This window comes from Alosa pseudoharengus, unplaced genomic scaffold (genome assembly GCF_046254945.1).
Source record: "Alosa pseudoharengus isolate Yale_2024_CS ecotype anadromous, Long Island Sound unplaced genomic scaffold, YU_APseudo_1.1 YU_APseudo_1.1_scf_6, whole genome shotgun sequence".
NCBI classification, from domain to species: domain Eukaryota; kingdom Metazoa; phylum Chordata; class Actinopteri; order Clupeiformes; family Clupeidae; genus Alosa; species Alosa pseudoharengus.
Genome location: NW_027468848.1, coordinates 12,390,634 through 12,410,835, shown reverse-complemented (window position 1 = coordinate 12,410,835; position 20,202 = coordinate 12,390,634). Strand labels below are relative to the sequence as shown.

The following is a 20,202-nucleotide window of genomic DNA, read 5'->3' as shown; positions in this document are numbered from 1 at the left end:
CTTTAAATTGCTTTGCATGAAACCTGACTCAGGTACCATGTCAAACATGCAGTATAATTTCATCTCTTTTCAAGCCTGGCTTGTTTCAACTGAGATTTTACAAACAAAGCAACTATAAACACAAACTGCCTCATGTGAAAAATTAGGTTACCTGCAAGATGAGGATGAAGTAGTCGACAGCTTTGCCCCTCTGGTAGATGTAGTGCTGTGTCGAGCGCTTGTCATTCTCGTTGAACTTGATCTCCTGGATCACGTCTGGGTGCTTGAGGATTCTCAGAAGAACCTTCTCCGAGATCTGGTCTGGGCTGAATAGGCCCACCTCTGAGTTTTGAAGAACGGCAAAGGGAGAAGTAAGCTATTGGATTCTTAAATACAGCGGGGAAAATAAGTATTGAACACGTCAACATTTTTTTCAGTAAGTATTCTTCCAGTGAGGCTATTCGCATGAAATTTTCACCGGACATTAGTATTAACTTAGGTAATCCACACATATATAAAAATCCAAACATTAATGTCTAAAAGTAGTGTTATGAGTAAAAAAGTGGAATGGCACAGGGAAAAAGTATTGAACACGCTAAGAAAAAGCAGTACACAAACGCAAAGAATGGCAAGGAACAAACTGGAATCTATAAGTAGTTAGAGAAATTATCCCTCCTATCTGTACAAATTGATATAAGCTGGGTTAGTACATACTGGTGGGCTATAAAAAGGTTTTTGTTAGCAAGGTGTCACACAACAAACATTTCATGATGGGTAAAAGCAAAGAGCTCTCCCAAGATCTTTGCAACCTTATTGTTGCAAAACATATTAATGGAACTGGTTACAGATGCACTTCAAAATTTCAGAATCATCCAGCAAGCAGTATTAGAGCCATTATTTGCAAGTGGAAGGAACATCACTACATCATCAACTGGCCATGCAGGATCTCCTTGCAAGATTTCTGACCAGGAAGTCAGAAGGATAGTCAGAAGAGTAGCCTAAGAGCCAAGGACCACTCTGAGAAAGCTCCAGAACGATTTGGAGGCAGCAGGTACAATTGTTACAGAGAAAATCATAGGTAATGCACTCCACCGCCATGGCCTCTATGCACGCTCATCCCGCATGACTCTATTGCTGAAGAAAAACATGTCAAAGCTCGTTGAAAGTTTGCTACACAACATTTGAACAATCCTATGAAATACTGAGAGAATGTATTCTGGTTAAAAATTTAACTTTTCAGATGTCATACTACACACCATATTTGGAGGAGAAATGGCACTGTGCATCACCCTAAAAATACCCTACCACCAGTGAGGTTTGGAGGTGGTGGCATCATGGTGTGGGCTGTTTTTCATCTCATGGTACTAGCAGACTTCATACAGTTGAAGGAATGATGAATGGAGTCATTTTGTTCCGGAAGAATCTTTACATCCACCAGGATGATGAGGATGAGACATGGCTAGACCTTCCAGCAGGAGAATGATCCAAACCATTCAGCAAAGGAAACTCTCAATTGGTTTCAGAGAAAGGAAATCAAGGCCCTGACTTTAATTCAATTGAACAGTTTTGGTAGTTAACTAAAGATCAGGATTCACAACAGGGACCCCTGAAATCTTCAATATTAAAGGACTATCTGTTTAAAAGAATGGGCCAAACTCACACCAGAATACTGTGACTGATTAGTTTCATCATACAGGAAATGCCTTAAAGCTGTCATTACGAATAAAGGCTTTTCCACAAAGTATTTAAGAAATTTCAGCAGGCGTGTTCAATACTTTTTTCCTGTGTCATTCCACTTTATTGCACATAACTCTACCTATGGACTTTAATGTTTGGATTTTTTTATATGGGTGGATTATCTGAGTTAATACTAATGTCTGGTGAAAATGTCATGCAAATAGCCTCATTGGAAGTATACTTACTGAAAAAAATGTTGACGTGTTCAATACTTATTTTCCCCGCTGTATGTTCTGTTAACATCTAGATCTCAAATGGAACAACCACTGTTAGCTCCTAAATAATCTCAGAGCTAATTTATGACGGTGTGTCAATCAAGAGACAAATGAGGGACAGAACACCTTTTCGCAGGTTTGTGTGTAATGGGACAGAACACCTTTCCTAAGGTATGTGAGTGATGGGACAGAACATCTTTTCGCAGGTTTTTGTGTAATGGGACAGAACACCTTTTCGCAGGTGTGTAATGGGAAAGAACACCTTTCCTAAGGTATGTGTGTAATGGGACAGAACACCTTTTCGCAGGTATGTGTGTAATGGGACAGAACACCTTTCCTAAGGTATGTGTGTAATAGGACAGAACACCTTTCTGCAGGTATGTGTGTAATGCAACAGAACACCTTTTCGCAGGTATGTGTGTAATGGGACAGAACACCTTTCCTAAGGTATGTGTGTAATGGGACAGAACACCTTTTCGCAGGTACTGTATGTGTGTAATGGGACAGAACACCTTTCCTAAGGTATGTGTGTAATGGGACAGAACACCTTTTCGCAGGTATGTGTGTAATGGGACAGAACACCTTTCCTAAGGTATGTGTGTAATGGGACAGAACACCTTTCCTAAGGTATGTGTGTAATGGAAATATCTACTATTTATATCTACTACTATCTACTACTTCTTTTGTTTTCAGTAAATTATTTGAAGGTAACAAAAATGTGTGTAAACTAGAATAAAAGTCCAACCCAATCTTGTCTCCTTCTTTTATTAATGTAATTAAATATGTTTTAAGAGAAGACGATCATTTCTCCAGTATTGCAGATGCCATGTTACTTTCTATCCATCTGATTATTCATTTCAATAACATGATGAATGGTCTGAAGTAGCTTTCAGTTCTTATCAGTTATAATCACCTCACACTTTAAGACACTTTAATTGGCCATATTACTGTGTTCAATTGACCTTGCTTTTATTGCCTATGACAGGACCACTGTGTCCAATGTTCCTTATCAAAAAGTATTTTATAATAAATATTTACCAGTAGCTACATTTCATGTGAGCTTGTCTGCTATGTTTATTATTATAATACATAATAACACGCTATTCTTATGCCATGTATTCTCTACCTTCCCCCAGAGATGCTGGTGTATGTAATCCAACACCTGCCCTTAACCATGTATAAAAACAGCACTCTGGTCCTCAGGCTTAATGACTGTGTTGTTGTTTACAGTCACCTTGGCTACATTACCGGTATCTGCTATATAAACTTCTAACAAGCCATACGCAATCGCTGCATTGGCAGCAATGTCCTAGGGTAGCGTTGTATACGGTTGGGTGTTGCGTGTGGTGTTTTTTTTTTTTTTTTGCTTTGCCCTGGTGATTTGCCCAAAGATTCTATAGTTAACTGCTTTATCAGCCGTCTCTGTCTGTACCATTAAGAGAAAAAAAATACAATACCAAATAATTAGTGTTAATTTTGTCAGACAAAACAACTCTACACCACGCCCCTTTTTTGGAGAAAGCAAGCACCTACCACTTGGATGCAACTGCATAGGTTTCCATTGAATCCAAGCGGTTTTTCCCCCGAAAAGTGGGCGGGAACGTGCAGCAAATTCAAAGTTCCCGGATGTGCCGGTTTAGCATATAGAGACTGAGCCCAACCCTAACGTACCTGTGGCCAGGAAGCGGTGCGCAGCCAGCAGCAGCTGGGGCGAGACCTTCACCTTGGACTCGCTCTCGTGCTTGAAGGCGGAGAAGTCCCTCTTATTCTTGTTGTTGGGGTCCACTTTTTTCCTGGTGCGGTTGTCAGCTAAAAACAGAAACACAAACACACACAAACACACAGTGATGTCTATCGAAAGCTACCAAGACAGTATGGTATATGGCATGCAGACAAAGCAACCCCCTATTCCCCAATAACTCCATCTTTCAAATATTTGTGGTGACTCACTGTATTGGTCGGACTCGTCAAGGATCTCAGACTTGATGATCTCCTCAATGACGTCTTCCAGAGTGACGAGACCCAGCACCTCATAGAAGGGATCTCCCTCACCCTCGCTGTTGACCTTCTGGACGATGGCCAGGTGAGATTTACCTGCAGTGGATCACATCACACAGATCAATCACTATAGTTATTGTTACAATTGGCACCCATAGACCAATCACTCCACAAAGCCAATCAACATAATTGATGCAATTTAGATTTCTAGTTAAAGGCCTAGCTCTATTGAACAGTGAAGAGCATAAGGGCCTGTGTTTATTGTTGCTAGGTTATGGTCGTTGTGAGAGAAGTGACATTGACGAGCCCAGCACTGTTCTAAAAGTTGAACAGATTTCAACTTTCAGCACTCTAAGCGCCTCGGGGGAAAAGACAGTCAGCGCCGAGGGCTTTTTTAGCTCAGCGCTGTGACCGCTGAACTTCATAGGATTTGTATAGAAAATAACCGCCGTTAGCTCAAAAAACGCAATTGGGTGACACAGACCCAAAAGTAAACTGGAAGGGAAGGACAACTCAGTGCAAAACTGGGGGAACTGCAGGGACTTAAAAGGGAATTCCTTAATACAAAATTGGTCAATAACCACAATGTGTAAAACAATAATCACAATGTGTACAACAATAACCACAATGTGTAGAACAGTGACATTCAGAAGAAAAGAACATACCCAGATAAGAACTGGAGTAACAAGGAAGTTTCGTTTGTTTAATTACTGACAAGAGCATAACAACTAGACAAAACTCCTGATCTTATCAATATAATTATAAAATTACATCATTCCAATGATAATGAATAATTAGCCTACTTCAGATGATCTTGTTTTCTCTGATTGCTTGTTTAATGGATTTAATGTTTTATTGTTGATTTTGTAAGGTGACCTTGAGTGTTCAGAAAGGCGCCCATAAATAAAATGCATTATTATTATTATTATTATTATTATTATCATCATCTGCTACAACTGTTCATGTGAACTAGGCTAAACAAGTGTGAAATCTTGGGAAATATTTAGACTATGAACGAATGAATGCCCATTTTTGAATGAATATGAATATATAAAGACAGAATATAATGAAATAAATTTAATTATATATTCATATGAAACCCCTGTAATGAAATATAATGCTAAAAAAAAAATTAAGGGAACACTTACAGTTTTCCACAATTGTTAAAACACATTTTTTTAAACCTTCCACCCTTTTCTCCATTCTCAAACTACATTCACAGAATGTCTGACAGTTCTTGCAAAATAAAACACTCGCCTCAAAAGTTTTACTAGTGCTCAGAACCAAAGTGTCAGAGTACCGATCCAGTGTATGATTGAAGTATTCCCTTAATTTTTTTGAGCAGTATATAATGAAACCACTTTCATCTCCCCACCCCCTGATGGTCCGTTTGAGTTGACTGTATCACACAGTGCATTGTCTCATTGAGTTGTAGAACACCTGATGTGTCATGACCAACACATGACTCTTCCCTAAACACTAGTCTACAAGGGCTACCCAATGAAATGTACTTCCTTGTACTGTACTTGCAAAGAATCCTATGTCCTTGTAATCCTATATCCTTTCCTTATGAAAAACAAAACAAAACTGCCATTGATAGTGTGCAAGAACAAAACTCCATAAGCATTTAACTTCTCTTCAAAGACTGGAGGATTCACTAGTGCACACATATCCTGTATTGATGGCTACTGGGAAACAATACATTTGATTACAGAACAAAAGGAAAGAGCATCTTCTCAGGGGTATGTGTCTGTGGGCGTGTGCATGTGCGTGTGCGTAAGCTTCCTACCCAAACAAACTGAATCTGAAACTCAAAACATCCACTGAAACTGCCCAAGTCAAGACCTAGCATTGGCTTGGTTGAGATCAATTCCAATGTCAATCTCTAATCTGACTTGTTGCATTTGGTTTGAAAAATAACTTTACAGATGATTTTTATAAAGGATGACATTTGGGAAGTTCAAGTAATGACTTGTCTGTGCCAGGCTAAAACCAGACATGCACACACGCACGCACACGCACGCACACGCACGCACACACACACGCACACGTTGGGCCAACCACACCAGGAAGGCTGCTGAGCTGGTGTTGTGAGTGTGTTGGTGATCTCACATAGACCAATGTGTTGCAATGAAATAGCATCACAGAAAGCTGATATGCTTTAAGTGTGCATGGGCATACCCACTCAAGTCAGTGTTGTAACATACAGTATGATGACAGTGCATTTAATCACAGAATGAAATGCACACAGACACACACAGCATTGCTAGCTTCTGATTCTTGATTAGTTATGCACCCCTAGGCTACGAATGTAAAGTCCTTTCCCTACTCAATTTGCTAGAAAGCGGTCTTCATTTTTTGGTCTGGTTTTGGTAAATGTAGGCTTAACAGTTTGTCAACAAGCAAATTTCTCTTTCAACTTTCAAAACCAACAAATGGAAAATGATATGACTAAGACCAACACACAAAAGGGAAACTGGCCTTGAAATGGAGATAGAGAGGCAACCAGAAAAAAGGGAGCGAGAAACAGACATAGATCAAGTTTCTTGATTTGATCTACCTTTATGATTGTATATTATTTTGATTCTCATGTTAAATATTTACTCTTTTTATCTAGGCCTAATAATTATTCTTTTATTAACTTTTTTTCCACTTATAGCTTGTTGTTTAGATGTGGTTCACTTGTTTAATTGTAAAGCACTTTGGCTCAACCTCCTGTTGTTTAAAATGTGCTATACAAACAAAATGACCTTGATTTTGACCTGATTTGTGGTGACATCCCTCACAGACTAGTGCGACTCAGCAAAAACAAAGTGATGACACAGGCAGACTCCAGGAGGGAGGAAGAGGAAGGAAGGAGAAGAGTCAGAAGAGGAAAAGACACTTCAGAAAAGTCCCCAGACAGTTCATGCAGACACCCCTCTTCCCTCTCCATGATCCTATTACAGCAAAGAGGCTTACGTCAACCGCCACCAATCACCACCCACCAACAAAAACACATCGAAACTGAGGAAATAGAACCTGAAAGCTGTTACCATAACAGCCAAATGCAGAACACAAAGCTAAACAACAGCACACCACCAGGAGATTAGAGTTCCTGTACACACACTCACACACACACACAGCTTACTTCAAACCCTCCACACACACACACAGACAGACAGACAGACACTGTTTCCTTCAACCCCTCGCCGCCGCTACCACCACACACACACACAAATGCATCGTCTGGTAGGGCAGATCACATGACTGAATCCCCTTATGTCGTAGAGGAGGTCAAATGACTCTCTGTGTGTGTGTGTGTGTGTGTGTGTGTGTGTGTGTGTGTGTGTGTGTGTGTGTGTGTGTGTGTGTGTGTGTGTGTGTGTGTGTGTGGGTGCGCGTGTTTAGGGGGAGGGGGGAGATGGCACGATTGCTGAGTCTGCCGGCGACCAGGAGCTAAAGAATGTGAGTGACTCAGCTGCGGCCACAGCAGCAGCACACCTGAGGGGCCCAGGCCTGACAGAGCTCCATAAAAATAGCCCTGCTCTCAGGCACAGCGGTGGCCCAGTCAACAGCACAGCACAGCACAGCACAGCACAGCACAGCACAGCACAATATAACACAGCACAGCACAGCACAGCACAGCACAGCACAGCACAGCACAGCACAGCACAACACAGCGCAACACAACATAGCACAGCACAGCACAGCACAGCACAGCACAGCGCAGCACAGGGGCGCTCTCTCTCCTGACCAACCTCCCTCACCTTAAAACAACGCAACTCCAGGAAGTTGAGAGACAAAGCCAAAGCCAGACAAAAACAAAAGAAGAAGAAGAAAATAAGAAAGAGCCGGGAGATCCTGCACTTGGCTTGCAACAGGCTGCCTTATCAACATGTCGGTTGAGAAATCGTTTTACAGGCCCTGTTGTAAATGTGTGTGTGTGGGGGTGTGTTTGTGTGTGTGTGTGTGTGTCTTGGAGTGAAAGCTATAGCAAGAACATTGAACACAGAGAGGGAGTGGCAGCAGCCCAACCAAGACTGGGCGCAGCAACATGGCGCCTTTCAGGTAGGGTGTACGTGTGTGTGTGTGTGTGTGTGTGTGTGTGTGTGTGTGCGTGCGTGCGTGCGCGTGTGTGTGTGTGTGTGTGTGTGTGTGTGTGTGTGTGTGTGTGTTCACAGTGCCAAAGGGCACTCGCCGTGTGAGGACACATGACACAAAGGATCATTTCTGATGGAGGAGGAGACTCAAGAGCCACATGCACATGAAGAGACTTCTGCAAAACTACAGAGAGGGAAGTGAAGAGCCGCAAAACAGACGGGCATATTTCTCTCTGATTTCCCATTTTCAAGAGTTTTCTGCATTTATTTTAGGTTTCTATAAAGTTTTTATATTACTGGCACTTTATTAGGTGTTTTAACTCTGCTTTAGGGCACATGAAGATTGCAACTAACTTTGTTGAACTCCATTGAATGACAATAAATATATTATGACACTGTGACAGGCAAGTCCCTTCACATGATAAGGCCTAATACAAAAGATATAATAGAAAGAAGATACGTTATTTGAGTACAGTCAAGGGCCACATAGTGTACACAAGATCTATTTTGAGACACTGTATAGAGTAAGTGGCAGGGAAATCTTGTTCAGAACTCTAAAAATATCCTCTGATATGTTAGTGTGTGTGTGTGGGTTATTCGCTGATTCATGTTCCTCGTAAACTGAGAAAAGTGGCCACCAACATCTTCTCACGACGGGAGAGCTTTGAGCTGTTGTCTGGAACAGAGTCAAGATCAACAACAGGAGGAGGCCGAAACAGACTGTTCTCAAAAACAAATGAACTGAGGCTAACTTTGTGAGCTTGACACATGCCATAAAACGCTGTGCGTTGTTTAGTTATTTCCCGACCCCATTGGGGGCTACCATCATCATAAATAAAACAACATAACATCCCTCTATAACCAAAGCAACAGGCCTTCGCTAAACTGATTTACCGTGTCATCTGCCAATGTTTACAATGTCTACTGAGAACTCAAGGGAGCACAGGGCTATGCTGTGTGACTAGACAATGAGCAGATGTGACTCAGTGTTCCCCATACATTGACTTATCTTAAGGCGCTTTATAAATAAAACGGAATTGAAAACAGAATTGAATCAAAACCACGCTGCGCTAATTTGTTAAAAACTGTTGCATTCAAGTTAATTCTGCAAACCTACCACCTCAAATAAAATTTAATTCTGTGGGAAACACTGTGACTACTTCACAAAAGAATGAGTGAACACATACTGACTGTATGTGACATGTGACACAGTGACACACAATGAAGCCGGAGGGGAAACAGTGATCAAGCAATCAATTAATCTATCAAGTGATCAATCACTCTCTCTCTCTTAAGCATTAAGGCCTGACTCCAAACTCCTAATGTGGCCCCACTGATGTATGAAGCATACTTCACTGTGGCTTGACTGTTAGTTCAAATCTGGAACTACCTGATGTAACAATAGCAAGCGGGTACAGAAACTGTGCAATGTGCAGTGAGTAAATCTCCCAGCCGACAACTTCAGCTCACACACTAGGTAGAGAGAGACACTAGGCCTTGCTAGCACCCATGCGTTTGAGCATCCTCACTACACGCCCACCTCCCAGTCTATCCAAGCAGCAGCAGGTTTGTGGGTTAAAGGAGAATTCCGGTGTGATTTTGACCTAAAGTGTTTTGAAACATGATACCGAGTGTGAACGTATGTCTCATAGCCCATCTCGGCTTGTCCCCTGCACTCCGAAATCTGGCGCTAGTTAGCCGATGCTACCAACAAGGCGGTCAATGGTGGTGCCTCGGCATCGGCATAGCCATGCAAATAAATCACTGTTTTACACCATTTACGAGGCTCAATGTATCTCCACACTTCATTGGTAGACTTACGAGGGCCCTGACATTTAAAACGAGACATTGAGAACTTTGAAAAAGCACTGGTAGTTTACTTACAAGACGATTTATACAGACAGTACCTTCACGAAGTTTAGCGTTTGCAGCCATCTTGAATTTAGTCACGATAAGTCGAGCGATGAGTAAGAATGAACAGGTATGATAAGGGATCAGATTCCAAAAATAATTCTGTGGAAATGCATGGATTACAGTTTCTTCCAGTAGCAGCAACTGGAATCCATGCATTTCCACAGAATTATTTTTGGAATCTGATCCCTTATCATACCTGTTCATTCTTACTCGTTGCTTGACTTATCGTGACTAAATTCAAGATGGCTGCAAACGCTAAACTTCGAGAAGATACTGTCTGTATAAATCGTCTTGTAAGTAAACTACCAGTGCTTTTTCAAAGTTCTCAATGTCTCGTTTTAAATGTCAGGGCCCTTGGAAGTCTACCAATGAAGTGTGGAGATACATTGAGCCTCGTAAATGGTGTAAAACAGTGATTTATTTGCATGGCTATGCCGATGCCGAGGCACCACCATTGACCGCCTTGTGGGTAGCATCGGCTAACTAGCACCAGATTTTGGAGCGCAGGGGACAAGCCGAGATGGGCTATGAGACATACGTTCACACTCGGTATCATGTTTCAAAACACTTTAGGTCAAAATCACACCGGAATTCTCCTTTAAAGCCCGGGCTAAACAAGGCAGTCAACACAGCACAGGTTGCATGACGTGCAGTTGGGCCTTGAGACTGTCTGCATGGGGTTCAGTTGGGTGCGTGTGCTTGTGTTACAATTATGTGATTGTGCCTACTTAATAATAATAATAATAATAATAATAATAATAATAATAATAAGTTTTATTTATATAGCGCCTTTCTCAGACTCAAGGTCACTTTACAAATGTGAGTTTGATTTGTTTGTACTGGGTGGGGTTGGAAATATATGTTACATGTTACATATTGTATGTGCTGTCATGTTTTGCATGTTATGTGTGTTATATGTGGTGCTGTGCCCACTGCCCACATTCTTAGCTGTGGACCATGGAGTGATGTGTGCTTATTGATTATCCCCCTGGGGAATCTATCTACGTCTGTAGACCAGGGCTGTACCGTGCCTACTGTGTGCTACAAAAAAATGAGTTACCAGCTTAGCACCGGTGACAAATGTTTTCTAGAGTGTAGAAGTTTGTAACTACATACCGATGCTAGAGATTTTATGGATTGTGCTACAAAACTATCAACCTCTGTAGCACCAGTGCTATGAACAAAAAAAAAAGATATAATGTACAGCTCTGCTGTAGACCACAACCATCACCACTCCCCACCACTCAGCATGCCCCCTGAACCCAGATGGTAGCAACACTCTGTTGCAACACTCATGGTTATGGTTATGGTTATGGATTTAGCAGACGCCTTTGTCCAAAGCGACATATAAATACAAAACAACATAATAATATTTAAAAATGAACAGGGAACAGATTAAAATCTAGGTCAAATATAGTAAGGAGAATAGTTGTAGTACACAATAATATCAATTCAATCAATAGCCTAATAAAAAAAGCAATGTAAAAAAGGGGAAAGGCAATAATAAAACAATAATGTCAATTCAATCAATAATATAAAAACAATAACATGCTAAGACTACATTAAGGAGAATATCAATAATAAACAATAATGTCAAATTAATTAACAGCCCAATTAAAATAAAAACAACATTATATAAACCATAACACATAAGCGCTTAAACAACTAAGTATATGTTGAATAGGAATGTCTTTAGACCCCTCTTAAACGACCCAAAACTACCACAGGAACGGAGAGCACTGGGCAGTTCATTCCACCAACATGGAACCACTGAAGAAAAGAGTCTGGAATTAGACCCAGTTTTTATGACTGGTCGACACAACATACGCTCACCAGAAGACCGCAGTGGGCGGTTGGGCATGTAAGGCTTGATTATTGAATTAAAATAACTAGGAGCAGATCTAGTTAGTGTCCTATAGGCCAAAGTGAGAGATTTAAATTTAATTCTGGCTACTATAGGGAGCCAATGGAGAGTAACTAGGAGAGGAGTTACATGTGTCCTCTTTGGCTGATTGAAGACCAGGCGTGCTCCAGCATTTTGAATCAGCTGTAATGATCTTGTTACACAAGCGGGTAAGCCAGCTAATAGTGAATTACAATAGTCCAGTTTAGAGATGACCATGGTCTGAACAAGAAGTTGTGTGGAATCTTGTGTCAGATAAGGTCTGATCTTCCTAATGTTGTAAAGCATAAACCGGCATGATTTTGCAATAGAAGCTATATGCTCAGAGAAGTTAAGTCGGTCATCAATTACAACGCCCAAGTTTCGTGCCGATCTAGTTGGGGTCAGTGAAGTTGAGTCAAGCTGGATGTTAATCTGTTGGGGAATAGCTGTTTTAGCTGGAAACACCAAAAACTCTGTTTTTGAGAGATTAAGCTGAAGGTGCCGATCTTTCATCCAGGCTGAAATATCCTTAAGGCATGCAGAAATCCGGTGGGAAACACTAGAGTCATCAGGTGGGAAAGACAGGTAAAGTTGAGTGTCGTCTGCATAACAGTGATAGTCAAATCCATGGGAGCGAATGGTATCACCTAAGGAAGTGGTGTAAATAGAGAAAAGCAAGGGTCCTAATACTGATCCCTGAGGCACACCTGTGGTGAGGGCATGAGACTTAGATACCTGTCCCTGCCAAGACACGTTGAAAGAACGCGCTTTAAGGTAAGATTCAAACCAGTCAAGAGCTTTTCCAGAAATTCCCAGTTCAGATAGTATAGATAGGAGAATGTCATGGTTAACAGTATCAAAGGCTGCAGATAAATCTAGTAGAATTAATACTGATGACTGAGCAGAGGACTTAGCTACTCTCAATGCTTCAGTCACAGACAGAAGAGCAGTTTCAGTAGAATGACCACTCTTGAAACCAGACTGCATAGGGTCTAGTAGATTATTCTGATGAAGAAAGTCACAAACTTGCTTGAAGACCACTTTCTCCAAAACCTTTGACAAGAAAGGAAGAAGGGAGACAGGTCTGTAGTTCTTCACCTCAGTTGGATTAAGTGTACTTTTCTTTAGCAGAGGTGTAACCCTAGCCTGTTTAAAAGAATAAGGAACTATTCCAGAACTGAGAGAAGCATTAAATACATGTGTGACTGCTGGTAGAACAGCGGGTGAGATAGACTGTAGAAGAGTGGACGGGACAGGATCTAATGGGCATGTTGTTGGACGACATCGCTGAAGCAATTGAGAGACTGCTTCCTCATCAAGAGGAGAGAAAGAGTCAAATGATGGGGTCGTACTAACACAAGGCAAAGCCCTCCTTATAGGAGCATCAAACTGAGCACTTATTTTAGCAACTTTTTCAGTGAAAAATGTTGCAAAGTCATTTGCTGACAGTGAAGTAGTTGATGGTGGTGGTGGAGGATTGAGGAGAGATTTGAAAGTAGAAAAAAGTTGTCTACTGTCAGTGGCGCTCTCAATCTTGCTTTGATAGAATGCCTTTTTTGCAAGTGTAACAGTGGATGAAAAGGATGACAGCAAAGACTGGTAGTTACTAAGATCATTTCCATCTTTGGATTTACGCCATTTCCTCTCAGCAGCTCTAAGTTCCTTTCGTACTGAGACTATACTGTTCGTCAGCCATGGATGGCGAGGTTTAGAACGAGTAGGTCTTGAGGAAAGAGGACATGCTGCATTCAGACAAGATGCCAGTGTAGAGCAGAGAGTCTTTGTAGCGTCATTAACCTCAAGTGTCAAGAATGAGCTAGGAGTAGGTAAAGCAGATGTTACTAATGTTGCAAAATGGTCACTTGAGAGGCTTCTGAGATTACGCCGGAACGAAATTATCGGAGGAGGAGCTGCTGGGTTATCCAGTAGACGCACAGAGAATCTGATAAAGTGATGATCCGATACATGTAATGGATTAACCAAAACTTTGTCTGTATTACAGTTACGTACCAGAATTAAATCAAGATCTTTACCAGCCTTGTGAGTAGGAGGACTGTGGACACGTGTGATATTAAATGAGGAGAGTAAGGACAGGAAGTCAATTGCAGACGAGTTATCCAAATGAATATTAAAATCGCCAAGGATTAATAATGGGCATGCATCCATTGGAATAGCAGACAGTAGAATGTCCAACTCGTTCACAAAGTTCCCAAGTTGTCCTGGAGGGCGATAAATAACCACCAAGTATAATTTGTATGGTTCAGTTATCATGATGGCATGATATTCAAACGAGTTGTGGACCTGAGCAGGCAGCAACTGTGTAAACCTCCAATCATCAGAGACGAGAAAGCCTGTCCCGCCTCCTCTACCAGACGAACGACTGGTATGCGAAAAAGCATAACTGGTCGACAACGCTGCAGGCGTGGCAGTATTCTCCGGCCTAATCCACGTCTCTGTAAGCGCAAGCAATTGAAGAGATAACTGTGAGGCCAGAGCAGGAATGAAGTCCGCTTTATTCACTGCAGATTGGCAATTCCACAACCCTACAGAAAAAGTAGGACAAGCCTGCTGAACTGATTGTTGCCTTTCAACACCAGTACGCTTATTAACCTGACCGGATACAGGGATATGTTGAAGGCACATTATTAGAAGGATTGTCAGCTAACAAGACAAGGTGAGACAAGAGTGAAACTTATCTGAGAGGTGCCTTGCTTGTGTCCTTGCTCGGTGGACTCGTCGCAGGTAGACTCGATTCGTCTTGACACGAGTAAGTCTTGACACGAGGACGGCTGCACACGAGCGCTGACGCCTCCGCTGACGCTCCAGCACAATAACCACTTTAAATGCTAGTCCTAATTGATCACGCGGAAAACCACCCCCTCTAAAAACTCACGACACCAAGGCCAGTCTAAGCGCAATTAAACAGACAGCCGTAATGAAAACAATATCAACTACCACTACCCACTACGGCTAATAACTAGTTTACCAACTTGTAACTATGACAACTACATAAACAAATCCCTTAACAACACGAGACTCCCATACAATTAAAACTTACAGCAAGTGCGGACGCAGCTCCAGAAAAAAACCAGTTGAGTTCAGTAAAGCTAACGTTAACAATCTACTTAGTCCAGCTACACTTAAAAACACCACCCCCTCTAAAAACTCACGACACCAAGGCCAGTCTAAGCGCAATTAAACAGACAGCCGTAATGAAAACAATATCAACTACCACTACCCACTACGGCTAATAACTAGTTTACCAACTTGTAACTATGACAACACTCATAACATGACTACGACTAGACTAGTCTACGTGTGGAGTGGACATATAATCCCATAACCAAAAAAACATGACACAACAGTAGGCAATAAAAACAAAACAAAGCTAATGTAACCTGGATCAGGGCAGTGTCAGGAGTGTTGTGCACACATAAAAGCCTCATTTATGCTCAACAACAGACAAGAGCGTGAGTTGTCCAGCAGCCCAAGGCTAGTGAAATGACAATTTCATCTTTTAGGGGTGGAGTTAAGATGTTGCTTAAAGAGCTGACTTGCAAATACAACATGAATTTGTGCATACTGTGTGAATGACTGAGTGAGTGAGTGGGTGAGTATGTAATGTATGTGTGTGTGTGTGTGTGTGTGTGTGTGTGTGTGTGTGTGTAACAGAGGTCGTAATTCGTCCGCCGCTCACAGCCCTCGAACCCGCCACCTCGACACACACCGGCATGGGAGTCGAACGCTCCAACAACTGAGCTAAAAGCCCAGGCTTCCAACTCAGCAGTTAGAAGCGTTCTTAAGAGTAGGGGCGTGAGGATTTACACGGGCAACTAGCACTCTAGCTCAGTTCGCCTCCGTTACATGTGCACGCATGAGAATGTGTGAGTGAGAGAGAGAAAGTGTGTGTGTGTGTGTGTGTAGGGGAGTTGCTGGAAGAGAGAGCTCATAACAAGAGGTGACCTTGAAGTCCCAGGGAGAGGTGAAGTGCAGAAAAACAGAGTTCTTTGGTCTGAGATGTCGAACAACAGCACCCTGTCCCACTACCCTACCACCCTGTCCACCGTGCAAAGTCCAACACATACAAGAAAATATTTTTCAGTAGAATAAGTAGAACACTCTGTAGCACACTATTCTTGGTCTCTTAGTGGCTGTGGACCCTTCCCTTTTGAGCACATATCATTATGTTATGAAGCACTAATGTAAAGTTGCCCCAGTGTATGTCAATGTCACACCCCTGCTCACCAAGATGGTGGAGGAGGCTAAGCTATGACAAAATCTGCTCCAAACCGGATACAGATTTGTGTACAGGCGATATCCGTGTCCAGTGACCTATAACATGCATGTCAGTGGTGAACTAACATATCGTAGCTCACACTAGACAGAACCAGAGGGCTCTGCTCTAAACCATACATTGACTTATTTGTGGCGGCCCACCACAATATCAACATTGACCACCACACAATGATTTTCCAGGTTGTACTAAATTGTGCTTAAATCTGGTTAGCATCATATCCACGCTGTGCTAATTTGTTAAAAACTGTTGTATTCAAGTAAATTCTGCAAACCAACCCCCACAAATGGAATTCAATGCTGTGGGAAACACTGCATGCAGATTTCCATAGGCCACAACTGTGTTCAATATATGAAACTATCCACTAGGCAGCAAGGCAGCAAACAATCAATACATCAGTAAATTAGGTGTGAACTAGGCTAAGCTATTACACAACTATTTTTGATAATCGGCTATTCTTTGAAATCCAACTGTTAAAATGTCAATAATCCAGGCTTCCTTACTCTTCTATGACAGAAAACTGAATATCTTTGGGGTGTGGACAAACCCCATTTACAGGACACCATCTAGATAGATACTTTATTGATCCTCAAGGGGAAATTCAAGGGTCTCAGTAGCATACAGACATAACACACAACATGCACTTACAACAGAAATGGTAAACATTAGTATAAGTATAAACATATAACTAAACTCCACTGTACAATAAAGACAGTAGAAGATAAGATAAGAAACTGACACAACTAAATACTAAATACACTATATAAGTTAAAATCCATCTTTCCATCTTGCCCAAAAGCCCAATTCCATCTTGGGCTTTTGGGGGGGGGGGGGGGGGATTGGGAAAACATTCTTGCACCATTTTTTGATATTTCACTGACCATGCAACTAAATGTTAGACCTAATCAAGATAATCAACAGACTGACGATAATAACTGCCCTACCCCTCAATGGTCAAAACCCCTAACTCGTGCCATAGGCTAGTAGGTTACAGGGGTGTAACGGTACACAAAATCACAATTCGGTTCGTACCTCGGTGTTGTAGTCACTGTTCACTTAACTTTCCATATAGTAAGCCTCCAGTAAGTATTGCTAGCCTAACATTCACTGACAATATTGCTGATGCTCAACACATGATCAACCTTCCTGAACACAGGAATAGTATTTTGAAAATGTGTCAAATGTGTTTTGGTGTTAATTAATTAAACTGACATGTGGTCCACCACCATTGGTTATGTGTTTGTGTGGAAACTCAAATTTTAAACGGCAAAAAATTGGCACACAAAAAAGCCTACTGTTGATTACTGTTAAAGACTGCATTCAGCACATTCGGTACATCTGTATTGAACCTAATGTCCTGTACCTAACAAACCTGTATAAATATGTGAACCTTTACACCCCTACTAGGTTATGAAGCTCTGAATGCACAGTGCATGTCACACCTAAGGCATAGTCACACACAGTACATGTCACACCATCACAAATGTTGAGATTGGCACACAGGGCCAGACCTGGTTTATTCTGTCTCAACTGTGGTGTGGATTTTTGCAGGCCAGTGTATATAAGTACTGTATATATACTGTTTTGATCCCGTGAGGGAAATTTGGTCTGCAACAACAGCGGCGCTTGTTAATTGAGGGGTTAGGTGCCTTGCTCAAGGGCACTTCAGCCGTGCCTACTGGTCGGGGTTCGAACCGGCAACCCTCCGGTTACAAGTCCGAATCGCTAACCAGTAGGCCACGGCTGCCCCTCAATATGTCTGTATCTTAAAAGGAGGAGGGTTGTGGTGCGGCCTACACACTGTTTTTAGATCCCTGACAGTGATCCGCTCAGGATTGCCAGACGGGGAAATCAATACGATAGCCTTGAGTTTGTAAACTTTGTGTAGCTTGTGGCCAAACAGCAGTGGCGAGACTAAATCCTGCAGAAAAGATCTTTTATCCACAGCCAACTATCGGAAAAGGGGCAGAATAATGTCAGACAAGAGTGTTTATTTTTGTGGGTGGGGGTGGTAATTGTCAGCTATTATCAGTTCCCCTCAGAGTAAAGGGATTTGACTGAACTGAGATCAGATCAAGGCCCACTGAAGGTCCCCTACTCAGAGTTTGCGCTCATAGTAGTAAAAGTCTGTGAAAGCTGGTAGTGAGAAAGAAGGCACATTTGGAGAGAATCGCTGCATGGCCTGAGACCATCTTGGTCTCAGCATTAGGCTAGGCCTACTACTTGCAGTTCAGTACTTAGTTAAGTTTGAGAATAATTGTTTCTCCACTCACTTCTCTGCCTACAATGGTCTAGACCTGTCTACATAATATTATGAAGCCTCAGTAACTACACTTAGCTAATTGATAGAGCCAAAGCTACTTTCCATTAATCGAGATTCTAGGATATAGGCCTCGACTGATTAAGCACATTGCCATTTGTATTAAGAGGACACTAAGTGGGTCTTGCTTGACCCACAGCTGACTCTATAAAGAAAACACATGCTGACCTTTTTTGAACTCTTCCAACATGGAATCCAACTTGGTATCGTGGAACACGAAGTGGACCGGATGGTTGTAGAACTTGGTGATGGTTTTGAGGGTTGTGCAGTCATCGGGGTCCACGAAGGCCAAGTCCTTGACGAAGAGAATGTCCACGATATTAGAACGTTCGTCGTCGAACACTGGGATGCGCGTGTAGCCACTCTCCATGATCTCTGACATGGTGTTGAAGTCAAGCACAGCATCACTGCTGATCATGAAGCAGTTATTTACAGGGGTCATCACATCCTCCACGGTCTTAGTCCGAAGCTCCAAAGCACCCTGGATCATGTTAAGCTCCTCTTTCACGAGGTCGTTGTATGGCTCTGTCACTTTCAGCATCTCCACCAACTTCTCCCGATTGTAGACTGTGCCAATCTCCTGACCTAGCACACAGTCCAGTAATTTGCTGATGGGAAACGAAAGCGGGAATGTGAGTAACATGAATAATTTGGTGACCATGATGGTATTGGCGCCGACAGCCAGACCGTGACGAGAGCACAGGGCCTGGGGCACAATCTCGCCGAACACCACGATACCACTCGTGGAGGCAATCACAGCACCAAAACCTGACCCTATGAGGTCATCAAGCAGGATGGTTAGCGTGGTGTTGACTAACACATTTCCGAGAAGAAGTGAGCATAATAAGTAGTTTCCTTTCCTTCGTATGGGCTCTATTTTACGCGCATATTTCCTCTCTTTGTCGGTACCACAACTTTGAACGATTCTGAGTTCCATTGGATCCAAAGCCATAAGCCCAAGATTCAGCCCACTGAACATGCCAGACAGAACCAAGAGGAAGCATATGAGTATAATCTGAAACCACAAGGGAAGTAAACTCGCTTTCTCCTCGACCACCTGTAACCAACCGTCAGGCTTTCCCAACAGGTACCACTTACCATCTTGTTCTTGTCTGACACACAAACCATATTCCTTGTGTGGCTCGTTTTTCCGAAGCTGTTTAATTTTTAGGCTCAGTACCGCGGCTGTACCCTTGACATTTGCGGTCATGTTAGTCCAAATGACAATATCTTTGGTAAAATGTGCACAAGTCCTGTTAAAGTCACCATTGTCATCATCGTCGTCGCCGTGTTCCGTAAACTTAATATCTGCCCAGGTGTCATTATTGATCTGTAGTCCGTAGAGTCTGAGAAGGATGTGAGAGTCCTCGACTACCTGGATGATCCCCTGGTCTGTGACCGTCGCCTCCTTGTCGCTGTGTAGCAGCCGCATGCCAAAGATTCGTCTCTCATTGACCTCGGCAACCGCTGTCCCCGAACATTCACCAAATCCAGTCCATAAGAAAACTATAACAGTGAGAATATACCCCTGCCCACTCCATTCTGTCGCCATGTTTGTTTCACTCTCTGTGAAATGAGACTTGACGTCACCTAACCATTTGCCATGGCCCGCCCGTCATTAACATAATACCACCGCGACTCCTATCTGCATTCGAGACGTCAGAAATAGATCGAGCCCACCACGCTGGTTAATTTTAAGGTGGACTGAAAGCTTTTAAGGTGGACGGACGTTGTTGTTCTGTTTTTGACGCATTAGGGCCGTTTTCTCTACAGGAACT

At 42.3% G+C, this 20,202-nt stretch overlaps 1 protein-coding gene across 2 annotated transcripts in view; it reads right to left on the bottom strand.

Moving 5' to 3' along the window:
• The window catches only part of LOC143106729 (metal transporter CNNM4), a 44,319-nt gene extending 24,301 nt beyond the window's left edge, over nt 1–20,018 (bottom strand). The window contains exons 1-4 of one of the 2 annotated variants that reach the window (XM_076271173.1): nt 18,593–20,018; nt 3,882–4,025; nt 3,603–3,740; nt 152–321 (exon numbers count right to left, since the gene is read on the bottom strand). In XM_076271173.1, the coding sequence (XP_076127288.1) occupies nt 152–321; nt 3,603–3,740; nt 3,882–4,025; nt 18,593–19,976 (1,836 nt within the window). In that variant the 5' untranslated portion in view covers nt 19,977–20,018. The remainder of the gene's footprint in view (nt 1–151; nt 322–3,602; nt 3,741–3,881; nt 4,026–18,592) is intronic. The other variant, XM_076271174.1, reaches the window with a different exon arrangement.
• Nucleotides 20,019–20,202: the final 184 nt, after the last annotated feature.